The sequence below is a fragment of the Rhinolophus sinicus genome, chromosome 12, assembly GCF_057876585.1.
Source record: "Rhinolophus sinicus isolate RSI-liver-muscle chromosome 12, RSI-T2T, whole genome shotgun sequence".
NCBI classification, from domain to species: Eukaryota; Metazoa; Chordata; class Mammalia; order Chiroptera; family Rhinolophidae; genus Rhinolophus; species Rhinolophus sinicus.
The window spans coordinates 34,306,175-34,333,049 of NC_142512.1; the positions used below are offsets into that span (position 1 = coordinate 34,306,175).

Here is a 26,875-nt window from a genome sequence, read left to right on the forward strand (position 1 = left end):
TCTTCGTCTGGGCCTAGATTTTCAGTATGTTGACCACCTGGAGTGCTTGGCTGTCATTCCAGAGAACACATCCCTGGGCCACACCTCCTTCTTAAAGAGGAGGCAAGTCCGCCGGCAGTTCTTTTTTCGAATCTCCGGAGGGAGGGAGGCTGGAGGATTCCACAGCCACGGCTCCCAAAATCTGTCCAGCCCAGGAAGCTCCTGCTGTCCGGCTCTGCTCCCTGTCACATTTCCCCGCCGCCTCCCGCCACTCTACAAAAAGACCCGCCAGATTCCTGGGCGGTTGGAGTCAGTTGGCGAATCCTGGGGAACGCTGCAGTGTAACTCCTTTGGCTCTCACGCCGCACCCTCCGATGCTACACAGCCTGGAAGACTCGCTCAACTGACTGTGCGGATGAACGGTCCTCTCTTCCTTCTCCCTCTCCACTCATCCACCCTTTATGCGGTTATTAGACCGAGACTCACACTGCAATGGCTTCTAAACATCAAAAATAAAAATGTGCAAACAAAATCCCCTGCGGGTTCTGTGTGTGTGTGTGTGTTGTGTGTGTGTCCATCCGCACTTGTGCAAAATCTCCAAACGTCACAGTTTGCATTCCGGACAAGCGCGCCGAGACCTCCGAGATCTTCCCAGGGATTCCCCGACCCTGGCCCCGCTGCTTTAGCACACCCAAAGAGGTAGGTCTGGGGCTTTCTCAAACCGCCGCTGCAGCGAAAGAGGCGATACAAATCTGCTGCGATTTCCCGTTTCTTCTTTGGCTCCCAGCCTTCTTCTCAGGCGAAGAGTCCCGAGCGCCAGGTTTCCTGCCAATTGCCCCGCATTCTGCATTGCAAGCCGCTGACCAGGTGCAAGTGCCTCCCTGGCCTCATACAGCCGCTTCTCTCGAGACCAGCGGACCCGCGGGGCTCAGACCTCCGCCTGGGCGGTGGGTGGTGCTCCCGCCGCCCCCACCTTCCCCTGAGGCCCTAGGAAGCTGCGCGCTGGGCGTGTGTGCGCGCGCGCGTGGAACTGGTAGGGAAACCTTCAGTAGAAGCAGATGAGTGTCGCGGGCAGAGTATTCTGGAGCCCAGCAAAAGCCTCCAAAGCACTTGAGCTTCCCCAAAGAAAAACAGACTAAAAGAAATAAAAGAAGGGAAGGCGGTTCCCCCTAAAGCCCGGGTTTCCAATAGTCCCGGAGCTGGGCAGAGGCTCAGTTGGACGCTGCCGCTGCTCGCACCCGGAGTTGGACAGACGCTCTTTTCCCCCTTTCCGGAGGAGGGAAGTGAGGGACTTGCAGGAAAGAGTTGCACCAGCTCTAGGAACCTGCAGAGAGGAGAACTCTGGGGTAAGTAATGTTCTGGCACCGGAACGGAAAGGGGGAAGGGGGAGGGAGGGGGCAGGAGAGGGAAGAGAGGGAGAGGGCAGAGAATGAATTATGGAACAAAAAATCCGCAGCAAAGGGAGAGCGCAGCACGGCGCTCCCGGGACGCCTCCTGCCTGAGGCTCCCGCGCCGAATCGGTTGGCGCGAAGTTCTATTTGAGGAGAAGAGAAACTCCCCTAATCCCCGAGGGTGACAGAGGCAGCCGGGGCGGGGCGGAGTCGGAGCCGGGCTAGGGCCCAGGCGGCTGCCGCGGTGGCCCGAAGCTCCGATGCCCAGCGCTCGCGTCCTCCTAATGGCCGCGTGGAGGCTCGCCTCCTCACCCAGGCCTCCCGCCTCCGCCCTCGGGAGCGGGCGGCTGGGCTCCCGTTGGGGCTCCGGCAGCGGCGAGGACGCTCACCTGTCCAAGCCTCCCCCTCCTCCCCTTCGCATCCCCACCTGCCCTCCTCCTCCCCTCCGAATCAGGAAGCGTCGGGATCCGTAGGCGAGGAAATAACGACCCCTGCAGTTGCATTGCGGAAAATCTCGGCGGCGGCGGCGGCGGCGCCGCTAGTTGCGGGCGATGGAAGCGAGGGTTCTGGGGAGCCCAGGAAAATAGCAGAGGAACCGAAAGCGCCCGCGCGACGTGGGGAGCCCGTGGGTCTCTGACGCGCCCGGGTCGCGGGGTCCCGGCAGTTCCCGCTTGGCGCTCTGGACGCACCGCCCTGGCTGGGCTCGGAGGCGGCGGACTTGGGAGCAGGGAGGGTCAGTGGAGGCTGCCGGCGGCCGGCGTTTTCGGGCAATAATCCCTGCCTTTCTTTCTGTGTCTCTCTGTCTGCTGCGTCTCCTCCTATTCCCCGACACCCAGAAGCAGGAGAACGGCCCCAGAGAGGAGCAGCCACCCTCTGACCATGCCCCGGTGAGGGGGGAGGACTTCGAGGGCAACTTGTCGCGGACTGCTTAGGCTCAGCCAGCGAGCTGCGAGCTGCCGGGGTCCGGAACTACGCGGCGCGGCCCGGCGGGGGGCTATCGTCTATGTCTTCTTGGGGCGCCCGGTGGATCGGGGTCTCGTTTTTGCGGAAAGAGCCCAAGTCTAGTGGCTTCAGTTGGCTGCTGCCGCCACTGCTAGTGCTGTTTCCGCCGCTCAAGAGAGGAGCAGAGCCCGGCGAGCGGGGAGACCTCCGGGGCAGCGAGGCATCGGACATGTGTCAGCACATCTGGGGCGCACATCCGTCGAGCCCAAGGGGAGATTTGCTGGAACAATTCAAACTGCGATATTGATCTTGGGGGTGACTGTGCCTGGCCGGCTCTCGGGTGGGAGTGTGAGTGTACGCTCGCTCGGAAGTGTGTGCGTGTGTGTATGTGTGTGTGCCGTGTCGGGCTCCCCCCTGCCCCCCCTGTTTTCCCGTCGAGTGATGCACTTGGAATGAGAATCAGAGGATGGAAATAGTCTGGGAGGTGCTTTTTCTTCTTCAAGCCAATTTCATCGTCTGCATATCAGGTATGGGGCGCGCTGGAGTCGCGGTGGGTTTGTGTTATGTTGTTTGGAATGTATGGGGTTTTATTGTATGCAAGACACTCAAGTGGCCTCGCGGTGGGGGGAGGGGGGGTAACAGAGACCCTTTCGGCACTGTGGGTTTGCTGCCTTCAGTATTAAAAACCTTCTAAGCCCAAGGGTGTGTGTGTGTGTGTGTGTGTGTGTGTGTGTGTGTGTGTGTGTGTGTGTGTGTGTGTCGGGGTTAGAATCTGTATGGAGTCCTGGAACATAGAAGGGATAAGAGGTGAGAAAAAAAGAGGCAGATGGGTGTTGATTTTCAACTGCTTTCTTGCCGGGAACTCTGGCGCCGAAATCCGAGCCTTGGCAACCCCCATTCCCATCCTCTGGCTTTCAAAGTTCCCAAACTCGGTGGTTCCGGCTGGCAAAATGGAGGCAGAGCCCTGCCCTGGTATCTAGGCACTTTGAAGAGAATGCGGGAGAATGCAGGACTGGAGACTAACAGCAGGGACCAGAGGGACGTGGAGGTCCTTCGTGCGTTCCCCAAACCCATCAGAATGGTGCTGATGGTGTGAAACACGCTAGCCCACCCCCCTGCCCCCAAATAAATGCCAAATCCATATGAAACAACACAACCTCATCAATATCGCTTTAGATCATGGTCTTTCTTAATTCCCAGTGGCAAGGATGTGCTGGCTCAGTCCCCGACTTCAGGCTACTTGTGCCAGTCTGTGGTTTTAGCAGCTAATGGGAAGCCAGTTGAGGTGAATGAGGTAGGGCTTGTGCCTGCCTGCGCCTGTGTGTCTGTGTTGGGAGGGATTCTGATTTCCAAACAGTGTCTTCCTAGGTGCAGGGAGTTGGGGGTGTGGAAGGGAGCTGTGAAAAAAGGCCCCTGGATCAGCAGTATTCCCCAGTTGGGTGCTTCCTCCCTTTTCCCTTCACACCTGTCATTTAGGCACCCAGGGTAAGGCTCATTTGTGGTGCTCCCGTCTGCCTGCATTCCCGCTGCAGAATTGTGGACTCAGCCAACTTCCCATGAAGTCACCAGAAGAGGAGAGCAGGAACCCTGCCCCCATGAGCAGACACATTGGAGCAGCATTAGGGTGCCTGGACATGTTTCCTGCATCTTCCTTCAGCCCAGCCAACCCCCATGGTCTAAGCCACACCTGATTCTGGGTATTGAAAACCCTTGTCTGCCCTTACCCTAGACCCAGTTCCAAATACTACTATTCGATTTCAATGTGCTCATAGGGCAGGAATAGGAAATCTTTTGTTCAAAATCATTCTTCAGGGGGCTTGGCCACCCTGCTAAGAAATTTGCCTCTGTAATACTTTAGAGATACATTATATCCCTGGCAGATAGAAAAAGTGTCCTAAAATCGTCTAGTGGGACCTCTTTTACCCCATCCTACATCTAAAGGGAAAAATTCCCAGGTGACTTGCAAAGATGTATATCAGTCATGGATCTAGGAATGAACTGGGTGGCTTCTCACCAGGCCACATTTTATATCTTTCTCTTTTCCATGTCCATTTCGAATTCTCTAGTACCATAATGTTTCACTAGTTGTAAAATAGCCTTTCGCTACCTCTCCCCAGCATCATAATTTTCAAATGAGATAAACCATCTGAGTCCCTTTAAGATTTAGAAAGGGCTAACATCATTGAGGCCCTGGACCGCCCCCCCCCCCCCCAATCATCCTTTATTTCCAGCCCCTATCCTGTATTTGGTCAGGCCATCACAGGGGACCCAGGTGAGAATGGGTTTGTTCTTAGCCTCCAAAAGAGGCATTAGTGGGATACCTGTCACAGCTATGCTTGGTTTGGTGTATCAACAACTAAATTATATAAATAGAAGCATTAGTTGGGGGGGAGGGTTATTTCCAACCCAGGAGGGGTGCTATGGAGTACTTGGCCTTTCACATGTATTTACTAAATAATCATCATTGCTATGTACTGAGAGGATAAAGTGTAAGTGAAATTGCTAGCTATTAGCTAAACACAGAAAACTAGGCTAGCGTTCCAAATGCCTAGTTAGGATCTGCATTAATTTGCACTTTATGAAGACATTTCGGCAGAGATACACTATTGTGTACTGTATATTTACAGATGTACAAACTTTAAAAGGCTGTTCTTTCTCCAGGGCCAAGGTGGCCTCTGCCCTCCATAAACAGAACTACTCATTCAGTGTCACAATTCTGACTAGTAATGTAATTATGACTCCCAGTTTGGGGGATTCTGTTTTCCCATCTGGCAGCCTTAAGAGGTATAGGAATGTGAGGCACTGAGGTTGAATAATTGTGTCTCAGGGGAAGTTTAGTAGGTCTTTCATTTCTGTTTCCATGATTTGCAGTTTTAATTTACTCACGGCTGAGCTATACCAAAAGCAGCATAACCCTTGATCATAGAACTTACTAAATCTTAAATTAAAAAAAAAAAAAAAGTAAACTATAATGCTTCTCTATCATCTTGGGATGAATTGCCCCACCCAGGAAATGGGTACTAACTATTCCTCCTGAGTTACCAGGCATCAATGAGTGATGCATTGGCTGGTAGGGTTGGCTTTATGATTGAGGAATACCAGACTAGAAAAAGCCAGCAAAAGTCTGCAGTGAAAACATTTTGCAGAAGGAAAATTTTGGTGGTAGATCTGGCCTGCAGAAGGTATTCTGATTGAATTTCAGTTGGTAACATTTGTTTTCAGAAACACCCTGGCGCTTTGTAGCTTAGTGTTTTGTTAATCAAAGGTACCTACCCTTACCCCACCTCACCCCCCAAATTAGAAGTATATCCAAGGAGTTTTCTAGTTTTCTCCCTGGGTCTGTGTAGATGCATTCCTTAAAATACAGAGACTGGGACTTGGTATGTTTGATGGCTCTGCAGTAATCATTTGGTTGTGACAAAGGTATGATACTTCCCAAGGTTGTTGCTTCTACAGGGTAATTGTAAGGAACAAAACACTCTTTGTAAAATACCTAGCACAGTGTGTAGCATGCAGTAACCATTGGCCACAAATGCAACTGGGGGTCTGCTTGTCCAGGTCTAGCCAGCTGCTAAGGAGGTAGTATGTGTGCCTTCCATTTGAGAGATCCTATCAATTTTGGCTACTTAAGGACAACACAGCTAGGCTGACGAAGGAATGCCACGATCTGGGAGTTCTTGCAGCTCTACATTAGTTGCAGATCTCATTTTCTAAAAATGTAAGGCAGCCAAGCTCTGTGTGTATGTGTGTGTGTGGTGGGGGGGAGCAGGCAAGGGACAGAGGGAGAGAGGAAGGGAGAGAGGGAGGGGGAGAGGGAGAGGGAGAGGGAGAGGAAGAGGCAGAGGGAGAGAGGGAGAGGGAGAGAGACCAGGATGATGTTTCCCTGTACTAGCAAGAGCACCATTCCATTCTTACAAAAGCAGCTCAGATCAGTGAGAATGAATGCTTAGCAGCACCAGGAGAGAATTTCCTGATTTAAAAACAGCTGTCTGATTTAATTTACACAACTCATTCTACTTCCCTATATGTAACTTTGCTTCTTTGTCAGTTTATTCATAATAATAACAGCAACAACACTTAGAATTATGTGGTGCTTTCACATCTATTACATAATATTGCACATAGTTTAACTCATCTATTCTTAGAATTCGTAGGTTAATTTTATATGTTAGGCAACCAAAGCCCACAGAGGTTCAGCCTGGAGGATTCACAGGCAGATCTGAGTCAGAATTCAGTATATCATTTATGTTTTGGTTCAAATTTTGTTTCAAATGTTTTTATTTGGTGTTTTGTGTGTGTGTGTGTGTGTCTCCAAAAGAAAGAATAAATTGTGTTAGAGGGGTGTAAGTCTTAGAGAGTTTGGAAGTGGAAGTTTTGCATGATTGCAGTTTAGAGCTAGAGTTAAGGTAGCATTTGACTCTGTCAGTCAAACAGAGGAGACCCCAGTTTACCCAAGTTTGTCCACAGCACCTTATGATAAGCAATCCCTACAAGCAAGGAATTTTTCATACAGTCTTTTCCTTCTCTGAAAATTGAAATGGTTTAACATCAGCTTCTTTACACGTAGAAAGGGGATAATAAGTACATACCCCACACATTTGTTGTGTGGATTAAATGAGATAATGTTTTTCAGTGATTTTCTCTTTGTACAGTATTTGAGGCGTAGTAAGCTTGCAATAATGTAATTATCTTTTTCTGACAAATCTGGCATTGCACCAGTTTGTGAGGCCATGATGGGAGAGAGCCTTTACCTTCCTTCCCTTCAATGTGTTTAAAAGCAAAACCAAACGCAATCAGCAGGCACATTTCATGACATTGAACATGAATCCTACTTTCAAGGAGGCCTTGACTTAACAACTTTGAAATGTCTCTTTATTTTGTTTCTCATGTAAATGAGACTGGCAGCATTAGGTATTGGTACACAGTCATGAATGACACCCACCTCATGCCCGTGAGCCCAATATTGAGGTGAGGCTTGCGAGGTTGAATAAATCACCTGGGAACAATGTAGTGCTTATTACCCAGGGGAGCAACAGAATGTTCCTCTTTCTGCTTATAAATTATTACTTGGTATAGAACCCAAGTTTAAAGTGCTTCCAAAATGGCACACTGCAGATGCTGTCAGTATGGCTTGAAATAGAACATTTCATTTAAATAAAACAGCTGCAATCCAACAAAGAACACTTACCTGATGACCTTATTAGCAGTATGGTTTCTTTAAATCCAGTATCCCAGGTGATGTCATATACCCAGTCACTGACAGATGCCATCATCACAGAGGAGACTCGCCTGGCAATGAGATGAGAGTCTTCCTGAGTAATAGGAAATCCCTGGGGGAAAGAGAAATGTTAATGGGAAGAAACACTTTCTTGGGTGGGGAGGCAGGAGTGAATTGTCACTCTAGGTAGTCAGTGTCTAATATCCCAACTTGTCACCTTAATTAAGCAGTTCGTATTTGGACCTAAAGTTTAGGTTAAGAAGAGATCCTGGCACTGTAAAAGTATATATGGTAGCAAGCCATTGTAGAATCAGTATGGAAGTTGGAAGACCCAGCCTGCTGTCGAACTTAATTATAGAGATGACTTTGGGCAATTCTTTTACCCTCTTAGTGTCTAGTTTCCTCATCTGTTAAATGAATATTAAATCACCTTTGCCTCTTTCAAAGATGTGTTTATCACATGATGGAATAATCCATGCTTAAGATACAGCTGTAAAATCAAAGTCGAGATACATGCACACAATGTAGTGTGATGTAAAATAATATGAATAATGTTTAATTGTTAAGATATAGTTAAAAGAGTAAAATTGTAATGCACAAAATGTCTCATGAGGTAAGACAATAAGAATAATGTCTAATTGTTTGATAAAGGGCATAAATGCTATAGAAAAGAGAAGTCCAGACATAAGGGAAAAGAAAACTATTTGGTAGATGTTGGAGGTTGGGGTAGAAGAGATGGAGGGGACCATTTCATCAAAAGGAGAGGGCTAGGAATGAGATGTACAGTGACAACTGTCCCAGTTGGAATAAAAGGTTCGCGGTGGGAGATACTGGAAAGTTGGGATGAGCCCACTTAGGGGGCTGTTGAATTGAGAGAATACAGAACTTCCTAATATATTTAATTTCTTGGTAATTTTAATTTTTTCTTCGCATAGATCTTTGTATTGATTCAATGGACTGAACTTGGTTAAAATTTGTCTGAGATTCTAACATTTCTTTGGATTTTAAATTTGTGTAGAATGTCTCTAACTACCGCTGTCCTTTGCATAGAACGTCTCCAGCCTCTTTGGGATTGTAGACAGTTGAATTTTGAGGAGACTTCCGTTTTCTTTTCTGTAGAGTAGAGATGATACTTCCCAAGGTTGTTGAACCTCCGTGGTAATTGTAAGGAGTAACACACTATTCGTAAAATGCCTAGCATGGTGTCGGGAACACAGTAACTGCTGTTGAGATCACACATATCCTACGTGAGTTAGCACGGGCTTTGGGACCAAGAGAGGCCTATGTGTGCATCCTGCATTCCTGATTCGCTCTCTGTGTGGTCTTGGAGATGTTCTTTAAGTTGTCAGAGCCTCTGTGAAATCTGTAAGATAAATATTGAAGATAATGTACATCAGATCCTGCCAGAGTGCCTGGCATGAAGTGGTCACTCAGTGAATTGGAGCTGCTCCCATAAAATCATCACGGTCATGATCGTCATCAATACAGTGCTTGTTATGGACACTTTGAAACTGTTCTTGTCAATTCCAGTTAATTATTCAGTCATTTCTTCTTTGTCAACAAAATCGTATTGCCATCTAACTATGTGCCAGACATGGGACCCATAAAAATGAATACTACCTGGTCCTTAGTATTTATAAGATGGTACGTGTTATGTGCTAGAGGTGTATACAAAGTGCGATGGGAATACAAAGGGGGAGCAGTTAACTGTTGTTGGTGTGTGCAAGTGGGGAACGGGAAGGGTTTAGAGAGGAAAAAAACGTTTGAACTAGGCCTGGAAGGATACAAGACATTTCAAAAGAACAGGAAAAAGAAAAAAAAAGATATACCATGAGGCAAGAGTAGTATGTTCATAGACAAGCAGGGATGAAAAAAAACAAAGTAGCACAAGTATGGTGAGATGAGCATATGAAGTAGATGGATCGAATTAAGTGACTGGATATCTGGCTAGAAGAATAACCAAGGCCAGTATGAAGGGGCTTGAAAGCTAAGATAAGTTTAGACCATTACTTTTAGCATTACTTTTAGTTATGAGGAGCTAAGGTAGAGATAAGAAAAAATGACATATGTTTGTGTGCAATTTAATAAGATACTTTTATACTTTGATTGCAATAAGCAGTAATTTAGAAACCCAACTCCTGTCTTCTTGTTAACCTCTGTTCTTGCTCACAAAATCCATTTAACAAGATTGCCCTAATAGATGAATTAGGCCATTATGTGACATTCCGGCTGACAAACTTCAAAAAACAAAAAAAGAAAATTATCCTATCTCTTTACCCTAGTCTTTGAGATTTGGTATTTTCTTGTTGTGCAAGTGCAGAAGTCTCCAATTTTGTACTTGACTAATAATAACAACAACAATAACAATAATGGCGTTAGCATTCAATGAAAGCTAAGAGAAATGAATCACCCATACATGCATTTCTGTTGTGAATATCAATTCTGTGCCAAACAATAGATGCACTATTTTACATGACACAGATGCTTAAAGCACTGAAAAGCATTTTATGGCAGTTTTACCTTATTACATGCTGCACAACTCTTATTTCCAATAGACAACATGTTCACTTGGGAGAGTATACTCAAGATTCCCTAAATTACATATCCATTTTACCTTCTCAATGGTTACTACAGAAGGAATGTAGAGACCTAAAATGAAATGGCTTCCTTTGTCCACTTAACCACTCAACATTTAAGGAGGGTGTCCTATACAAACGGCACTGGGAATCCTACACGAGTGAGTGAGACACTGACTTTTCCCTCCAGGAATTAATAATCTAGTAAGAGACTGATCTTGAGCATATTAGTAGTTACAGCAGAATGTGATAAATATTGTAATGAAAAGAGATACAGACAGTGTTTGAATAGCATTGAGAAGGGAAGTCTGACTCATTCTGGAGGTGGGAGGGAGCACAGGAAGGAGAGGAAGCAGTGTTAGCTAGAAGGTGTTTGGCTGAGTCTTGAAGGATGCTAAAGAGTTGAGTTTGAACATTTGGGCTGATTGACCAGAGGAGTGTGATTGGGGAGGGATGACCATAGGAAACAGCATTTACAAAGACAGGGAGATCAAATAGGGCAATGATGGACTCAGGGGACTATTGAGAGGTCAATGTGGCAACAACTAGAGTGGAGTATGATGGAGGAGGCTGAGAAGAGCCTTTAGGAGATACGATTCCAGTAAGAGTAAAATGTTGAATATAATAATAGTAAAAAAACACCCTTCTGCTTCTCTGTGTAGGGAAGGCATCATTTTAAGACCTAAGAGGGTAGGTCTAATTTGTACCTTACTCTTGGTTAGGAATAGGACAGTCCAAACTCTGACTCTGGTCCTGCTATGCTCCATTTGCCCCAGAGCACTAGTTATTTTCCAGTGCTGTGTCTAGTTCCAGGTGGCTTCTCAGAAGCTTTTGAGATAATCCAGATAAAGATTACAGAATTTATCTCCTTACTTAGCTTGTCTCTATGTATTTATACCCGATGAAAAAGAGCCAGGGCCTTAATGGTTGATCCTGGATGTTGCAATGTGACAATTATCGTTTTATCCTCTCTGATAATTACATTTTTCCTACAGCTTTTTGCAGTTTTCATCTCATGTAACCTTAATCAAAACTTTAAAGTATTTCCAGCCTGCCGGTCTTGGGGTGGGGAGCTGTAGATGGTAAGGAATGGGATTGCCTTTCTAACAAAGCAATTAATTGCTCCTTATTATTAGCAAATTGGGCTGGTAATGGGGAAGCCAGTGTTTTGGTCTGATTACATTTGCATTAAGGTGCCATTTGGATGGCAACAGAGTTTATCAGTGGTTGTGAAGGAGACAGCCTACAAAATGCCTTTCCCTCCTGATCTGGTAGAGGTGGGACCTTTGTCACAGTAAAGGCAGAATTAATCGTTAACTTCGTCCAATGCTTCACGCCCAGTGGATGAAGGGCCTGGTGTAGGAAATGAAGCCTCTGACTTTCAGGTGAACTTTCGAGAGCCAAGTCTTGCTGGCTTTACAACACATTTGGCAGCAATGCCAGAATTGGAAGAAACACATTTACTGAGGGATATGAGTCCGTACATTCCCTTTCCGCTGCCCCCTTTTCTACCACACAGTTACCTTTTACCCTCAAGGAAAGCAGTTTTGATGGCAGCCCTTACTGAGTGAGCACAGGCCATTCCTCCTCCATGAGGAATAAAAATAAATAACCTCATAGGATTCTTGAAATGAACTAGTAAAATTATCTGCCTATGGAAGGGTTCTCTCCCACCCCCAAGGGGTTTAATGTGTTGGCTCATTAATCCTATAAATGCTAATGAATGCCTCCCATGAGCCAGGCACTGGGCCAGGCAGAAGATGAAGTACAGTGAGCAAAACAGCCGTGATCTTCGCCCTTGTAGAATGTATATTTAGTGAATTAAAAATACTGGTTTCTTTCCCCGTTGCCCAACTCAGTACCTGGCATTTGGTAGATGCTCAATGATGAATGATTAAATTAATATGTAAATGAATAACAAGGAGTGATTTAGATTGGCTTGCCTTCCTTAGCAGGGGACTGGGAGACAAGATCTGGGGCTAGGAGGAAGGGGAATGAAGAAGTCCTCTGCCTGTTAGCCTTCCTCTTGCTTCTATTGCATGGGTGTCTTTAAGCATACAGAGTCAGAGAGAACTGGAACTTTCCCAGCCACATATTTGACAGTTCTCTATTTGTTTCTCAGATTCAGTTCATACCTGCATTTGACAAACCAGTATCATTTGGGGCCCTTACAGTTATTTTAAAGTGTATTTCAGCTCCTTTGTGTTCTATGACACCGCACTAAAAGACTTGAACTGGGGTGATTAAGGATCAAGGGATGCATTGTCCTTCCTTTCTCCATGTCGTCTCTGTTCCTATTAAAGGAGATTGCGTAGAATAAGATGTTTTCTTATTGGGTTGCGTCTTGGGAAAAACCAACACAAGAGACAGCTCACTGCCCCTTAGTCCAGTGCTGACCTAGACTAAAGGGCTTTAAGGGAAAGCCTACCTCAGCCTTTCATCTTGGTGTAGAGAAATACAGGAAATGGCTCTGGTCCCTAGGGGTTTCAGTCTTGTGTCTGAAAATTACTTCCCGCTCTAGCCTCTGGAACAGAACTGTGGTACAGCTCACTAGTTCTTACCAGGGAGGAGAGCCAGGCACCTAGAAATTGAAAGAATATGGGGAATTTGCAGTTCTTGGCTATGCATTCCGCCTGTGATACCCTAGTTGATCTTAACAGCTTTGAGACAATGGTCAGTTGGATGGTTTGTTGTTTGCTTGCTTATTAAATTAATTGCAGAAAAAAATAAAGGGCAGTTATAGAACAAAGGCCCCTATTACTAACTTCTTAGTAGATATGTGGAGATTATATTGATAGTTAGAAAGTGAGGCATCTATGAGCAGTAAAGTCCTATTGAATGGCCCAGGTGTGAATAGATATAGGTCACTATCTGTCTGAGTCCTATAATATACTTAGCTCTCTAAGTCCCAGTGCCTCAAATCCCTGTAGAATGAAAAGTAAAGTAATGAAGTCATTATTTTTTATGTCTGTGACGAGTTCTATCCTGTTTTTTCCACTGTGGTGAGGTTCTTCACGCCCTTTTAGTCTGGGTCTTTGAAGTGCTGTGAGAGTCCTATGCAATTTCAGGTTCATGAGTTTGGTGCAGCCTTTTCTTTCCCCCTCCTGCTTTTAGAACTGCTGAGATTAGAACTTGACAGAGCCAGGTAAAGCCTCGTAATGTGCCACATCTAAAGGTAAAACGTGTCAGACAAATTAATGAACGAGAGTTTTGTTTATGCATTTGCTGTGTAGGCTAATCATGTGTTCACGCGAAACGCTCTTCCATGATCAGAGCTTCTTGCAGGCCAGTGACTGTATGTGCCAGTGTTTTAGTGTCACAAGCATGAGAGATGATGGAAATCATTGAGTTGATTTTAATGCTAAAAATGCAATAGCAACAGTATCAAAGAAAATGTAGGAAAACTAAATTTCTTCACAGACTAAATTTTATTTACCCAAATTTTCAATTATAACTTTTTCAACCTTAAATCTTTGTACTTAAAAACTTTACAGTGTATCTTAAGTATTCCCCCATGTTGCTTCCCAGTTTTGTTAGTTCAGGAAATCCTGGATTCTGTGACAGATAAACCCCCGCAATCTCAGTGACATAACACAATAGAAGTTTACTTTCTGTGCGCATTAATCATCCATTCGTGTGTGTGTGTGTGTGTGTGTGTGTGTGTGTGTGTGTGTATGTGTGTTGGGGGGTTAGTTGCAGGGGGGGGGGGAATAAAACGGAAGGAATCCAGTCTTTGTAGTGACTTGGGTGTCTCAAGGTTGATGGAGGCTCTGCTTATCTTCAAGATATGGCTTCCAGTGTTGTCCTAGACACCAACATCAACAGGTGGAAAAAAAGAACGTGGAGGAGGATCATGGGAGAGGTTTTTATGGGCCAAGCAGGAAAGCGGTGTACATTACTGCTGGCCAGTCACATGGCCACATCTTATTGCAAAAGAACTTGGGAATTGTAAGCTAGCCTTATGCCGAGGAGCAGAGGGAATATGGTTTGGTGACCAATTAGTAAGTATCTGCCATTTTAATATTCATGATTTTCTACATAATAGTTCCAAATAGTTTATTCACCTAAAATGGCATGATTTATATTTATCTTTTCCCCTATTTTTAAACATCTGTATTTCTAGTTTTTGCCCCTTTGGGGGCATATGTTTTCATGACTACAGATGTTTATTTCTATTAAATTATTTTTTAAATAATCCCGGTATTGTGATTACTGGGTAAAATAGTATGAAGTTCTTTATGGTTCTACCATATTACATCTATAAGTAATGTATAATCTGTTTATAAGTCTCCAGCAATACACCTGAATCCCTTGAGGAAGTAATCAAGTACATACAATAGTTATAACCTTTTAAAGACCTTTCAACAGTGGTCCACCGCAGAAACTATTAACAAAAGCTGAACAACTATAGTATTTAAGATGTTATTTTGTTTAATAAGTCAGATCAGAGACAGGAAAACATGGTCAAGAACAAGTAAATACCTGTTGTAAAGTCCAGAATTTTGAGACTTCTTAAGTATCGTTCCCAGAGCATATTTCTATAAATTATAAGTTACGAGCAACTAAGGTGGATGGCAGAAAATATTATTGGGATGGAAGTTAGAACACGTTGAAGTTAGTGTTAGCTTTGCCACTAGTAGTTCTGTGACATGGGGAGGTCATTTTACTGGTCTGGGCCTCAGTTTTCTCTTTTTTAAACAAGGATATTGGACTAGGTAATGTCTAGGTCCCTTTCAAACTTGGAAATTTTATAGTGTTAAGAGACTTTTATAGATAATTATCTATGTTTGCTGTTGATGCTAAACTTCTCTAGTTTTTGAAATGTCGCGGCAGCAAGATTAAATCACGGGAAGAACTTTCAAGACTGTGAGTCAGCAGGAAAGTGGCAAATGACTTTCAAAATGGGCAAGTGTAAGATAAGGCATGATGAGAGAATAGCCCAAAACTATTTGTAGAATGATGACCTCATGGTTCTCTAGTAAGACTATGGGAAAGAGTGTAGGGGTTATAATTGCTCCATAAAGCATTTACTGAAAACCTGGGGATCTGCATACTGGAATCTTAGAATTTAATCTCAATTCTGCTGGTACTGGTTGTGCGACCTTGGGAAGTTACTCAAAAATTCTAATCCTTAGTATTGTCTCTTATAAACTGGAGGTAAAAACATCTACCTTTGCAGTCAAGGGAGACTGACATTTAAAAATGCAGCATAGTACTTGGCACATGTAATGTACTTGATCAGTGGTGGGTTTTGTGTTATTATGACTGACACTGAAAGAACAAAAGACACGCTGGGCAAAATTAAGAAGGAATTTGGCAATATCATGTAAAACATGGGGATTAAATGAGCCAATTCATGTGAAAGTATTTAGCACAATGCCTGCACATAACACATAATCAGTTGAGGTTGGTTGAATCTGATTCACGAAGGGAAGTTAAAATGTCTGGGGAATATTTTAAAGGTAATAAGAAAGAAGATAATCTTGTCTTTTTCATAAAGTGATCTTCAGAGGCAATTTCCTGGGTCTGGCCCACATTTTTCTTTAATAATTAAAAAAAAAATTTAATGCCACGTATTTTCAGTTTACAACTAGGATTTAGACTTATTAAGGCCTCTAAGGTAGGTGTATGGCGCATGTAACCCGGTAAGTACTTGGCCTTTACAATGGTGGCAAACAAAATGCTGATCCATTGTTTTTCCGGCTTGATACGTTAGTAAATGTTGGCTTATTGGCCAGAGCAATAAAGAAATGAGATATGATGATCCAATTCATTTATGATAAAAGATGTAATATTTACATGTTCTCAAACTGTCACTTGCTTGTTTTTATTGGTATTTGGTTACAGTATTTTCTTTTCATTATTCAGTCTCGCCAGCTTCCCCAAGCACTAATTTACATGCACATGGTAACCTTAACCATGTTTTTTTCAACAAATTTGCAACATGAAGTGATAGTTTTGATTTATGTTTCATACTCACTTGAGAGAGTGATTTTTAAAATGATAATTAAATGCTAGCCTGTTCCTGGGATTGCAACATGGTTCCTTCTCAGATATATCTGAGATCTGAGAATTTCAGCAAAAGGCATAAAAGGGAAACCAACAAGAAGTAGGACAGATGACAAATACTGTATTGATATTAAGTAAAGACAAGCAAACTGTGACCTAAGTGTGTTGGTCTCTAGGGAGCTGGCTTTGGGCCTTTTCTGAGTGTTTGGATTTTTGTGGGATTTTCCCCTCAATCACATTGGTAGAGGCTGGATTACAACTGGGAATGCAGAGATTAATGGCCCGTTGTGACTAATCCATTAAACCCATACTCCTATTTCTCTTAAATTGATTGAATTTAGAGAAGCTGAAGATAGACCCACAGCAGGGAGCCTGATATTAGATGCCAGTGAATTAATGAAACCTAATAGCTCTAAGTACATGTAATCAAGAATCGTGGAGCCTTCATAGAAAACAGTCACTTTTTGCATTAAGGAATCCTTTTTATTAGTTGCTTATTAGATTAGATCCCAATGTGTTGTGTCATAGTCTTTTTTTTATTAAGAGAACATTTTCACGTGATTACACTTAAAAATGTTAACACTAATAAAACCCAACTTTAAGTAATTTAAAGATCGACAAGGATGACTTGTGATCACATAACCTGAACGCAACTGTTGTTAACAGTTTATTCCCCTCTAGGTTTTTATTTGTAAGCGTTTTTGTGTATTTGAAATTGAATTCCACTACTTTGAGCAAAAAGTCATGTGAGATAAACATATGGTTTGTGTGCATTAAAGCAAGGCCCACCTAAAATTTAGACAAAAGCAATGGGAAAATAATTATATACATAGATGGATAGATATGGCATTGATGAAAATTTTATGCTAATTTAGGGAGCTCAAATTGGATGAAATTTGAACAGAAGTGGAATTTCTAAATTTTGTAATTATGAACCTGTTGCTCTTGAAAAAAAATTATTAGTAGGAAGCTAAAAAGATGAGAAATGTAATCATAGTTCTGAGGATTTTTGAATAGGAGAAACATTGGAAGAAACAATGAAAAATGAGGTTTTTAAAAAAATGATTCATTTAACTATTAAAACACAGAAATATGTTTAAATGTACTAAGAAGCCATTTAGAAGAGTGATTAAAAGCTTACAGACAGACTTAGGTTTAAACCCATACTCTGCCTCTTCCAAGCTGGATGGCTTTGGGTAAGATAACATCTGCATCTCAGTTTTCTGATCTGTAAAATGGGGATTAAAAATAACTACCTCAGTGCTTATTCTTTTGTGTTAAATGACGTATGAAAGTAAAGCACTTAGTGTGTTAGCATCAGATAACAATGGCTTAATAAATGTGACCCATTAGTAACACCATATAACATGTAAGCTACAGCCAACCACACCATCTTTGTAAAGGAAGAAGATTCTTTGAGTTGCCTTCCTTGTTGGGAACATTGTACTAGAAGCTGAGGAACCTTCAATACCTTCCTTTGATTCTAAAGAAAAAGTTCCCACTATCAAAACTGATGTTTACAAATCCTCTATGACACCCCATAAACACCTTTCCAACTTTGCTCCCATTTGCCAACTCAGTATTCTGGGAACACACCTTGTACCTACTTACCTGTGCCTTTGTGTTGTGTTTTCTCCACCTGGTTGTCACCCACCTGAATCATACCCATCTCACAAGTGCAGTTAGAGGGCAGCTTCTCTGTGAATGCTGTTGTCAGCCGTCCAGTTAGCAGGGGTCTCTTGGTTTCTACACCCCATTGGCTCTTCCTGTCCCCAGTACTGCTCATCAATGACCGTTCTGCCTCCGACAGGTGCAAAACTCATTGTGGTCAACATTCAGCTCGTCTGTCCTGTTCCCAGTCCTAGCACGGCGTGCTGATGGGTTCCGTTTTACTCCCCAATCTATGATAGTAATTACGAGATTATCTGCAGATATTCCAAGTAGTATTTGGTACTTTATTTCCTCTTCCTCAACCCACCTGGTGCCTCTTAAAAATACTACAGCTCAGGACAGGGCTCAGCAAGTAACAACCTGTGGGCCACCTGTGGCTTGACACCTTGTTTTGTAAACCAAGTTTTCTTGGAACAGAGCCGTGCACATTCATTTATGTATTCCCTATGGCTGTCACCAGAGCAGCAGAGTTGAGTAGTTGCAGAGACTGCATGGCCTGAAACTCCTAGAATATTTACCATCCAGCCCTTTACAAAATAATTTTGCAACCTCTACTGAAAATGATGGATTCAGGTGTTTCCAACAGGTAGAATAATAAACTGGGTGCCTGGATAATCCATTGTTGTTTTCAATGAAAGATTAGTTACATGCTAAATGAAATGTTTTTTTAAATGTTTCAAAGCTGTAAGGTTTTAGGAGCACCAAACTTGTCTTGACTTTTGTGGCTACCTTGGCAGTTTTTCCTACCCCAAAGGGGTTCTTTAAGCTCCTACCACTGTCAGAAACCAAAAGAGAAATCTCGGTTTGTGCTGATCTGGAATTGTAAAGCTCCCTGTACGGTCCGAGGATCTTGGCACAGCTCTGGCCCTGCCCAGGCAACATTCTGGGGGGAAGCCCCCTCCCCTAAGCAATGGGTTGTGCTGGTGATGGCAGCTTGGCAGGGAAGGAGCAAGCTTTCTGAGAGTACTGTTCTGCTGACAGCTCTTTGAAAAAATAAACCTCCTCTTTTGGGAATATGAAGGTCAGACTACATTCAGAAATAAGAACATCACCCAGAAAGACAAGCAATTTCAAGAATGACAACCTGAAAAATCAAACCTTTCCCCCTGGTGATTGAGACCGGCCAGACACATAACCCGAGTCATGATCAGTTTCTGCACTTGGATAGAGTGTTTCCCCCCAAATAACAAGCTGAATGAGTTTTGCGGAGCTCTGGGAGATGGTTGCTGTCCTCCCTGGACAGATGGGGAAATTGAAGTCAAGAGGCAGAGGCTTGGCCTCGCCACAGAGGGAATGGGTTCTGGCAAGGACCCTGCGTGACACATGGGAGCTGGATTCCCAGGTGTGGCATTTGCCCTGAGAAGCCCTGAATGCAGATTGCAGAATGCGACTTGACAGAGGTTCTTCTGAACTGTAAAGCAGGGCTTGGCAAACAATAGCCCGCCAACCAAATCCAGCCTGCTGCCTGTTTTTATAAGGCCTAAGGAGCTAAGAATGGTTTTTACATTTTTAAATGGTTGGGGGGAGGGAGTCAAAAGAACATTTCACGACACATGAAAATTATAGGATACCAAATTTCGACCCGTAAGTGAAATTTGAGTAAAACACAGCCATACCCATTCATGCATGCATTGTCCGTGGTCTGTGGCTGCTTTCACATCACAACAGCAGAGCTGAGTTGTCTTAACAGAACCTAGCTGGCAAAGCCTAAAATAATTCCTGTCCAGCCCTTCACAGAATAAACTTTGCCACCCCCTGCTCTAGAGTGCATGTAATATCACACTCATAATTAAAATCAACTTGACTGAAGTATAATGCCTACATAGTGCACTCATTTTAAGCCTACTGTTTGATGGGTTTGGAAAAAGAATACAGCCAGGTAACTACCACCATAATCAAGCTATAGAACATTTCCATCATCCCCCAGATTTCCCTGTGCCCCTTCATGGTCATTTGGTCTGCCATCCTTGAATTCAGGCCACCACGGAGCTGATATCTGTCAGTAGTAGCAGCTTTTCAATGTTTGTTTCCTAGCATTTTGAATCACTAGAGCCTGTGTTAAAGGAGGGTGATGGTGGGGGTGTGTGAAAACTATGATTTTATTCCTTCATTTGATAATTCCTAGTTCACTCCAAACAGCCCACTCCAAGTAGCCACTTACCTGTTTATCATATTAGTAACTCACAGCCACTGGTTAAAGAACTCTCCATCTATTATCTCATTCAATCATTTGACCTTATGAGGGAGTTTTTATCCATCTCCCACTTTACTGAGAGGAGACAGAGGCACCCAGGTGATACGATGTCACCTAAGATTTGAACTCTGATAGTATGGCTGAACCCAGCGCTTGAGCTTGGCCACCCCACAGCACACACTTATTCAGTCTTCTCTACAAGCCTCCTTGGAGGCGCAATACTGACATTTTATAGAAGGAAGCTGAGAGAGGTTAAGTGACTGGTCCAAGTCACTCAGAGTCACGATTTGAACTCCTACCATCAGGCAGAAGGCCCCGAACAGAGCAACTGAAAAACATTAGTTTGAAAAATCACCCTGTCCTCCAAAGGGGTCAACTAAGAGCCACGGGTGAGCAAGCTGTAGATAATGCAGAGGTGAGTGGCAGTGGGTGAAAAGCAGTCTTAAGCCAGATATACTTTTGCTTTCTAAACTAATGGATATTCCAAGACTATTTAATATAAACAACTAATGGCAGTAAAGTGCTTTGAAAAACCCTGAGGGGTACTTCCATGCTGACCAGCATCAATAATCTGTCTCTCTTCCTGTCCTTTTACAAACAGCATTATATCTGCATCAGTCTGTTTAGATTGAGAAGAGAGTGAAAATCAAAGTTGCAGAGGAGAGCACGTAGGGCGTTCTTTATCTGTCCTCCCTTTCACACCTGCTATTACAAAGGATGGTGCTGATTACCAACCCCTACTTTGAATGATTGTACTGCATTTCTTCAGGGCTTTTTTCCGAAGCACGGGGCACCTAAAAAGCACCCCAAAATATTGATTGCTGATCCAGTTTTCTAGGAGCACTCCATCAGCCTCTCTGCAGGCTCTTCTCACAACGCTGGAGAGGAGCCTGTGCCCACTGGAGTCTTTAGTTGCATATAACAGAACCCCTTTAAGACTAGTGGAAGCAGAAAAGAAACTAATTAAAGCATTTGAGGTGCTCACCAAATCTATGGGTGGGCCAGAGAATCAGAATTGGAGGCTATGCTTACAAGAATGTGCTCTGAGATTATTCTAGGAAAGACCCCTGCTCCTACCACTTCTGGGCAGAAACAGCCAAATCCCATCACTGATGTGGACTGGTCACTAGACACCACTGGTGCCCAGAAAGCTGGACAATTCTATACCACTAACCTCACCAGAAAATGGACACCACATCAGACCTACTTCCTCGTGTTCACTTTAGAACTGAAGTCTCAGGCAACGGAGATTGGCCAAATTCAATCATGTGCCTGTGCCATATGAAAAGGAAAGTTCAGGATTCTACCTGGGTGGGATTGAACAGAAAAGGCAGAAAAGACTCCACACACAGTGGGACGGCTGAGTAATGCCCACCTCCCCACCCACCCACCCACCCCGCCGAAGTTATCCACATCCTAGTCTTGGGAACCTGTGAATATGTTACTTTTCATGGTAAAAGGGATGTTGCAGGTGTGATTAAGTTAAGCATCTTGAGATGGGGAGATGATCCTGCATTATCCAGATGGCCCAGTGCAATTAGACAAGGGTGCTTCCTTATAAGAGGGAGGCAGGCAGATCAGAGTCAGTAAAAGGAGATGTGACAGCATGAGCTGAGTTTGGAGTGGTGTGCTTTAAAGGTGGAGTAAGGGGACCATGAGCTATGCACTGCAAAAGGTTTCTAGTAGCTGGAAAAGGCAAGGGCACACATGCTCCCCTAGAGCCTGCAGACGGAACACAGGCCTGCTCACACCTTGATCTTAGCCCCTCTAAGACTCAGGTCAGACTTCTGAGCTCCAGAACTATTAAGATACTAAATGTGTGTTATCAAAGCCAGTAAGTTTATAGTAATTTGTTACAGCAGCAATAGGAAACTAATACACATAGGAAAAACATTCAACATGTGATGGGAATCCAGAAAGCATGACAAATGTTCAGCACAGCTGCATTGAAAGAAAGCTGGAAAAGTTGTTCCCCACATCCAGTTCGTAGGGTTTCATCTGTCCACCCTTTGAACACATCCTCCCAGAGTCCTGCAGGGTGAGCAAGCCAAGTAAATTGTTTGTGATAATTCAGCTGGTTCATCTACTGTATTCATTCCATGATTCATTCAACAACTGTTCTACTCATTCAATAAATATTTACTGGAGTTAAGTGCTGAACACTGTGAAAGACCTTTTGGTTACAAAGCGAAATAAGAGAATACGACTTAGAGTTAACAGTCAAGAAGTTCAGAGACACTGGGTTTAGATTTAGCTAATTTACGGTTGTCTTTATATATCAAATGCCACCAAAAATCCACATTAGGGTGATTTGGAAGAATGGGAGTAAGGATGTCCAGATGATTCCAGAAGAGGAGCCCCAAGAATTCACATATAAAGGCAGTGTAACTGGAATAAGTATATATATTTCAATTCCATGTCTATTATAGCAGTAGCCAACACTTATTGAGTGCTTACTCTGTGTTAAACATAATGCTAAGTATTTTTTGTGCTTTATTTTCATAAAATTGTCATATCAACCCCAGGAGGTCTGGACAGTTATTATCCCCATTTTATACATGAGGAAACTGAGGCTTAGGAAATAAGACAAAATTCACAGCGCTAGGTAACAGATCTGGGATTTGAACCTCAGGTCCTCTGACTCCTGGGTACACGTTTTGCTGCCCTGCCTGCTTATTTGCCAAGCGCTGGCTGGCTGAGGGACTAGGGATTCACATGTGTAAGAGAAAAAAATACCAGGTAAATGAACCTCAAAATGTAGTAGATAAAATAAGCTATGAGAATGCAGACAAAGAATCACATAGCTTTCCAAGGTGACTGATTTTTAAAGGGGAAAGCCATCATTTGGATATATAATTTCTGATCCATTTGGTTAAAGAGTGTATTAATTTACAACCGAGGGAGGAGCAACCCCTACGTTGCGTTCACTAATTTAGGTACAAAATACATTCTAGGTTATTTCAATTTTAAAATCGCATTCCATAAGGAATACATTATTTTTATATATTATTGTATTATTATTTTAAGATATATATGTATGTATGTGTGTGTGTGTGTGTGTGTGGGTGTGTGTGTGTGTGTGTGTATAAATCTCTCCTCCTTTCATGCACCCGTAGCTGTAAGCTAAGGTCAATGCTTTGGTAAATGGTATTATTTACATTAATGCCACTTGAAGCCTCTTTCCAGAGTCCTTTTCCTAAGTAAGGGTCAGGGATGCAGCTCTGCAGTCCCCTGCTCTGAGGTGAGTGCCTCCCTTCTGCAGTGGCTCATCAAGCATCCAGTCGTTGAAGCTGGGCTTGACCATGAGCAGCGACACACAGATACCACTTCTCACTCCTGGGCTCAGTGGGTAGGGTGTGTAAGATCTCTTGACCACTGAGCCAAGAGCTGCGTCTTACCCACATGGTTCCCAAGTGTTCTGCTCGCTGGGTTCTGGAAGCTGCTGCGTACTCAGTTACCACTCCACAGTCCTGTTGACAGATGGTGTGCCTTGCTCATTAAATCAGGATCCTCTCCACTCCAAGGGCTCCAGGCTTGTTGGGAAACAGACTTGGTGATGTTTTCTAATGCTGAATGGTCGGCAGCTCGAGAGCATGAAGATAAATATTCTCCTGCATTGTGCATCCACCAACTTAAGCCTTACTGTGTCTATTCTCTTCTCTTTGACAGGACACATTTAGAAAAGTGGAATGAAGTGCTTTTAGGCACCCAGCTTCTCCATCCATCACTTTGTCTTGTACTATACCAGCTTGGCCCTTTTCTTTGTGACTGTCTTCCCACAGTGTTTTCTATCAGTTATATGTGATATCCTGAACCAAAAAGAGACTTTCCCAGTCCAGAGTTCAGGGCTCAGCTTTGTTTTTGAGGCAATATTGTGCTGGCCTCTTTGGAGGGCTTGTTGGAGAAAAAGACAACAGCCAAACAAAGAGAGGGCCCTGATATAAACCAGTGTGTCTCCAAGCAAGATAATAAATATAATTATAGAACAACCATGTTAACAAGTTGTGCATTTAACCCAAGAGCAGTGGCAGCCACGAGAGGGCCTTAATCTAGGGTGGGAGGTGGTTACATGATCACATTTGAATCTGAGTTTCAGGAAGACCTCTTCAGCTACAGAGTGGAGAATTAACTGGGGGTGAAGTGCAGTGAGTAGGCAGGTAACCTTGAGAGGGGCAGTCAGGAGACTGAGTTAGAGGTGGAGGTAGCCTACTGAAGGTGCTGGTAGATATGGAGAGCAGTGGAGGGAATCGGGACATTTTAGGACATGGATCAATGGAGTTTAATGAATTGCATATGGTGGAAATGAGGAGGTCTGGTGGGTCAGAAGGAGACCCAGGTTTCTGGCTCATGAACTGGGTGAATGGCCATGGTATTCGTGGATCTAGGTCACAATGGAAGGAGGGATCCACAATGCATAGCATGCATTCTACATTGAGTCACAGAGAATTGCAAGACTCCTTGAAAGGGAGAGGCGGACATAGAGTTGGGGAGGGGGAGAAAAGAAAATTCTAATGAAGGAAAGATAAGACGGTCTCCTCTACCAGAGAGTATACCAGAGCATAAGAACAAACAAACCTACTGTTATTTAATGAGTACTGGCAACACCGCTATTACTCTTGATTGCTTAGTATATGTCTAAGTTTCTATTGATTGCTTAGTATATGTCTAAACCTTACATAGCCTTCAATTTTTACAAAAACCATGATAGGTTATCATCCATCACCTCTATATAGCTGAACAGACTGAGGCTCAGAGGTACTAAGTAATTTAGCTGGAGTTAGAAAGCTACCACATGGCTGAGTTGTGATTTGAACCCGTTTGTCTGCCTTTAAAGCATATCCTCACGATTCCTAGGGAAAACTGTCACCCCAACGGACAAATAAACAGGTGCAGGGTTAGAATGATGTAAGTTAAGAATTAAGTGCTGAGATAACAAAGAGTCTGACAGGAGGTCGTTTTAGGAATATTTCTTGGAGAAGTTGAGGTCCACTGGTTTCACATGAAGCTGTATACGCCAAATTTCTTCGTGCAAGGACATTAGTTTGAAGTAGAGAGCAAATAAATGAGATCAGTAACATGTACGGTGAAAAGGCATTGGAGGTAGCTTTTTGAGACAGCATTCTGCTTTATAACCTTCGATTATGCTATTATAGTACTTTGCCAGTGAGATAAATGCTTAGCTTGACCCACCTGACTCTCATAACAGGCTAAGGTACATTTCTAGATTCACTTCCTGCCTCTCCTTTGCTTCCCTTCCTTCATCCATCCCTTTTACCCTTCTTTCTTCCTTTCCTTTTTCCTTCCTTCTGTGTTTCCTTTCTTCCTTTTTCCCTTTATTCATTCTTTTCTCACTTACTTATTCCGTGATCATAAATTGAACACATACTGTGTTCCAGAAACTGTACTCAGTCTTGAGGGTCTTGGATCCATAAAGATGGACGTCTTCAAGGAGATCATGGGTGGCTATTCATAACTGCATTCATAATTCATTGTATTGTACTTTGAAATACACTATTGCAAACATTGGGTCCTGTGAAAACAGAGACCAGAAGAGGGTGTGTCTAAAGGAAGTGGACTTTGAGTTAGGATTTAGAACATGTGGAAATATGTCAAATGAGTAGAGTTGGGCTTTTCTGGAAGAGTGACTAACATGTGCCTAAAAAAGCAGCAGGTATGTGGAGAGTGGAAAACTGTTCTACAAATGTCTGAACCATTTCTGAGATGTGACCGTTATTTTTTTTCCCTCGTTACCACCTTTTGCATTTCTATTCCAAAATCCTGAGGCCTCCTCTTCCACTGCTTTCTCTTCTGCTTCCTTTCACCCTTTTGCTGACTCTGAGTTAAACTCTTCATTGTGGATCTCTGACAATTTCTCCCCTGCTTTGCTAACCACGTGAAAAAATAGACACTCAAAAGTCTTCCCTGGGTCTCCTGCTGTTATGGGTCTCCTGCTGTGTGAATCGACGCTCTTTGCCCAGAGGATGCGTGCCTCACCGCTGGGGCCCCGGAGGCTGGGAGGCTTGTGTAGAGGTGTGCACCACGGGCTGTGCCAACTGCCAGCTTAGTGTCCGCTCCCTGGGGTCAGTCACCTGCCGAGTGCTTGCCTTGAGCAAAGGGCACAGCACTACATTGCTTGCTCACCAACAGAGGAAGCCTGGACAGAGCAGTGAGGCAGCCCTGTGCAGCATGGATCAGGTCCAGCTTGACTGTCAGCCTTTTTCTTTTTTTTTTTCCTCCAATGTCACATGATCCTTACCTGTATGCTCAGCCTGCCCATGGTTCTTAGGGCTACTTCTGAGTGGAGGCAGAGCTCATGTACTCCATCTCACCCCATGTATTGGGCTCTGCTCCAAGGTACCCTTGTTGCTGTCTTGCTCTGGTCGTGTGCCTCAGCTGAGCCATGAGATTTCACCTGCATCTGGGACCACATCCCCAGTTTGTGGCTCTGTCCTGATGAGGGGCCCCTGTCCCTGTACCTAGTGCCTTCATTTCTGCACGCATTACACAGGGACCTTGGAATCTCTAGGCTTAGGGCCCATTGCCTTCCCTAAATTTGGTTCTACTACCGATTGGCTAAGCTCGCTAGAACCCATGGGACTCAGGTTGCCAGAGCCGCAGGAAGATGCAGAATTCTGAATACCCCTTCGCTCCCCATTGCTGCACCCTATATACAAGTCAGGAGCCCAGATACCAGATCTCATTCTTCATTCTAATTATTATGAATAGTATAGCAGCAAACACGCACCTACTCTGCCCCTCCCTGTGCTAAGCACTTAAGGAGAATTAGCTCAGATGCTTCAAAATGGCTTCACAAGGAAGGTGTTCCGTGGGCCTGGGATTCCAGCTCAGGCAGCCTTGCTCTAAAGCCCCCTTTCTTAACCAGAATGCAGTTGAC

General features: G+C 43.8%; 1 protein-coding gene across 1 annotated transcript in view; it reads left to right on the top strand.

Moving 5' to 3' along the window:
- Positions 1-570: 570 nt before the first annotated feature.
- CA10 (carbonic anhydrase 10 (inactive)) overlaps positions 571-26,875 on the top strand; it is a 451,309-nt gene continuing 425,004 nt past the window's right edge. The window contains exons 1-2 of the mRNA XM_019731018.3: positions 571-1,325; positions 2,207-2,839. Coding sequence (XP_019586577.1) covers positions 2,779-2,839 — 61 coding nt within the window. The 5' untranslated portion in view covers positions 571-1,325; positions 2,207-2,778. The remainder of the gene's footprint in view (positions 1,326-2,206; positions 2,840-26,875) is intronic.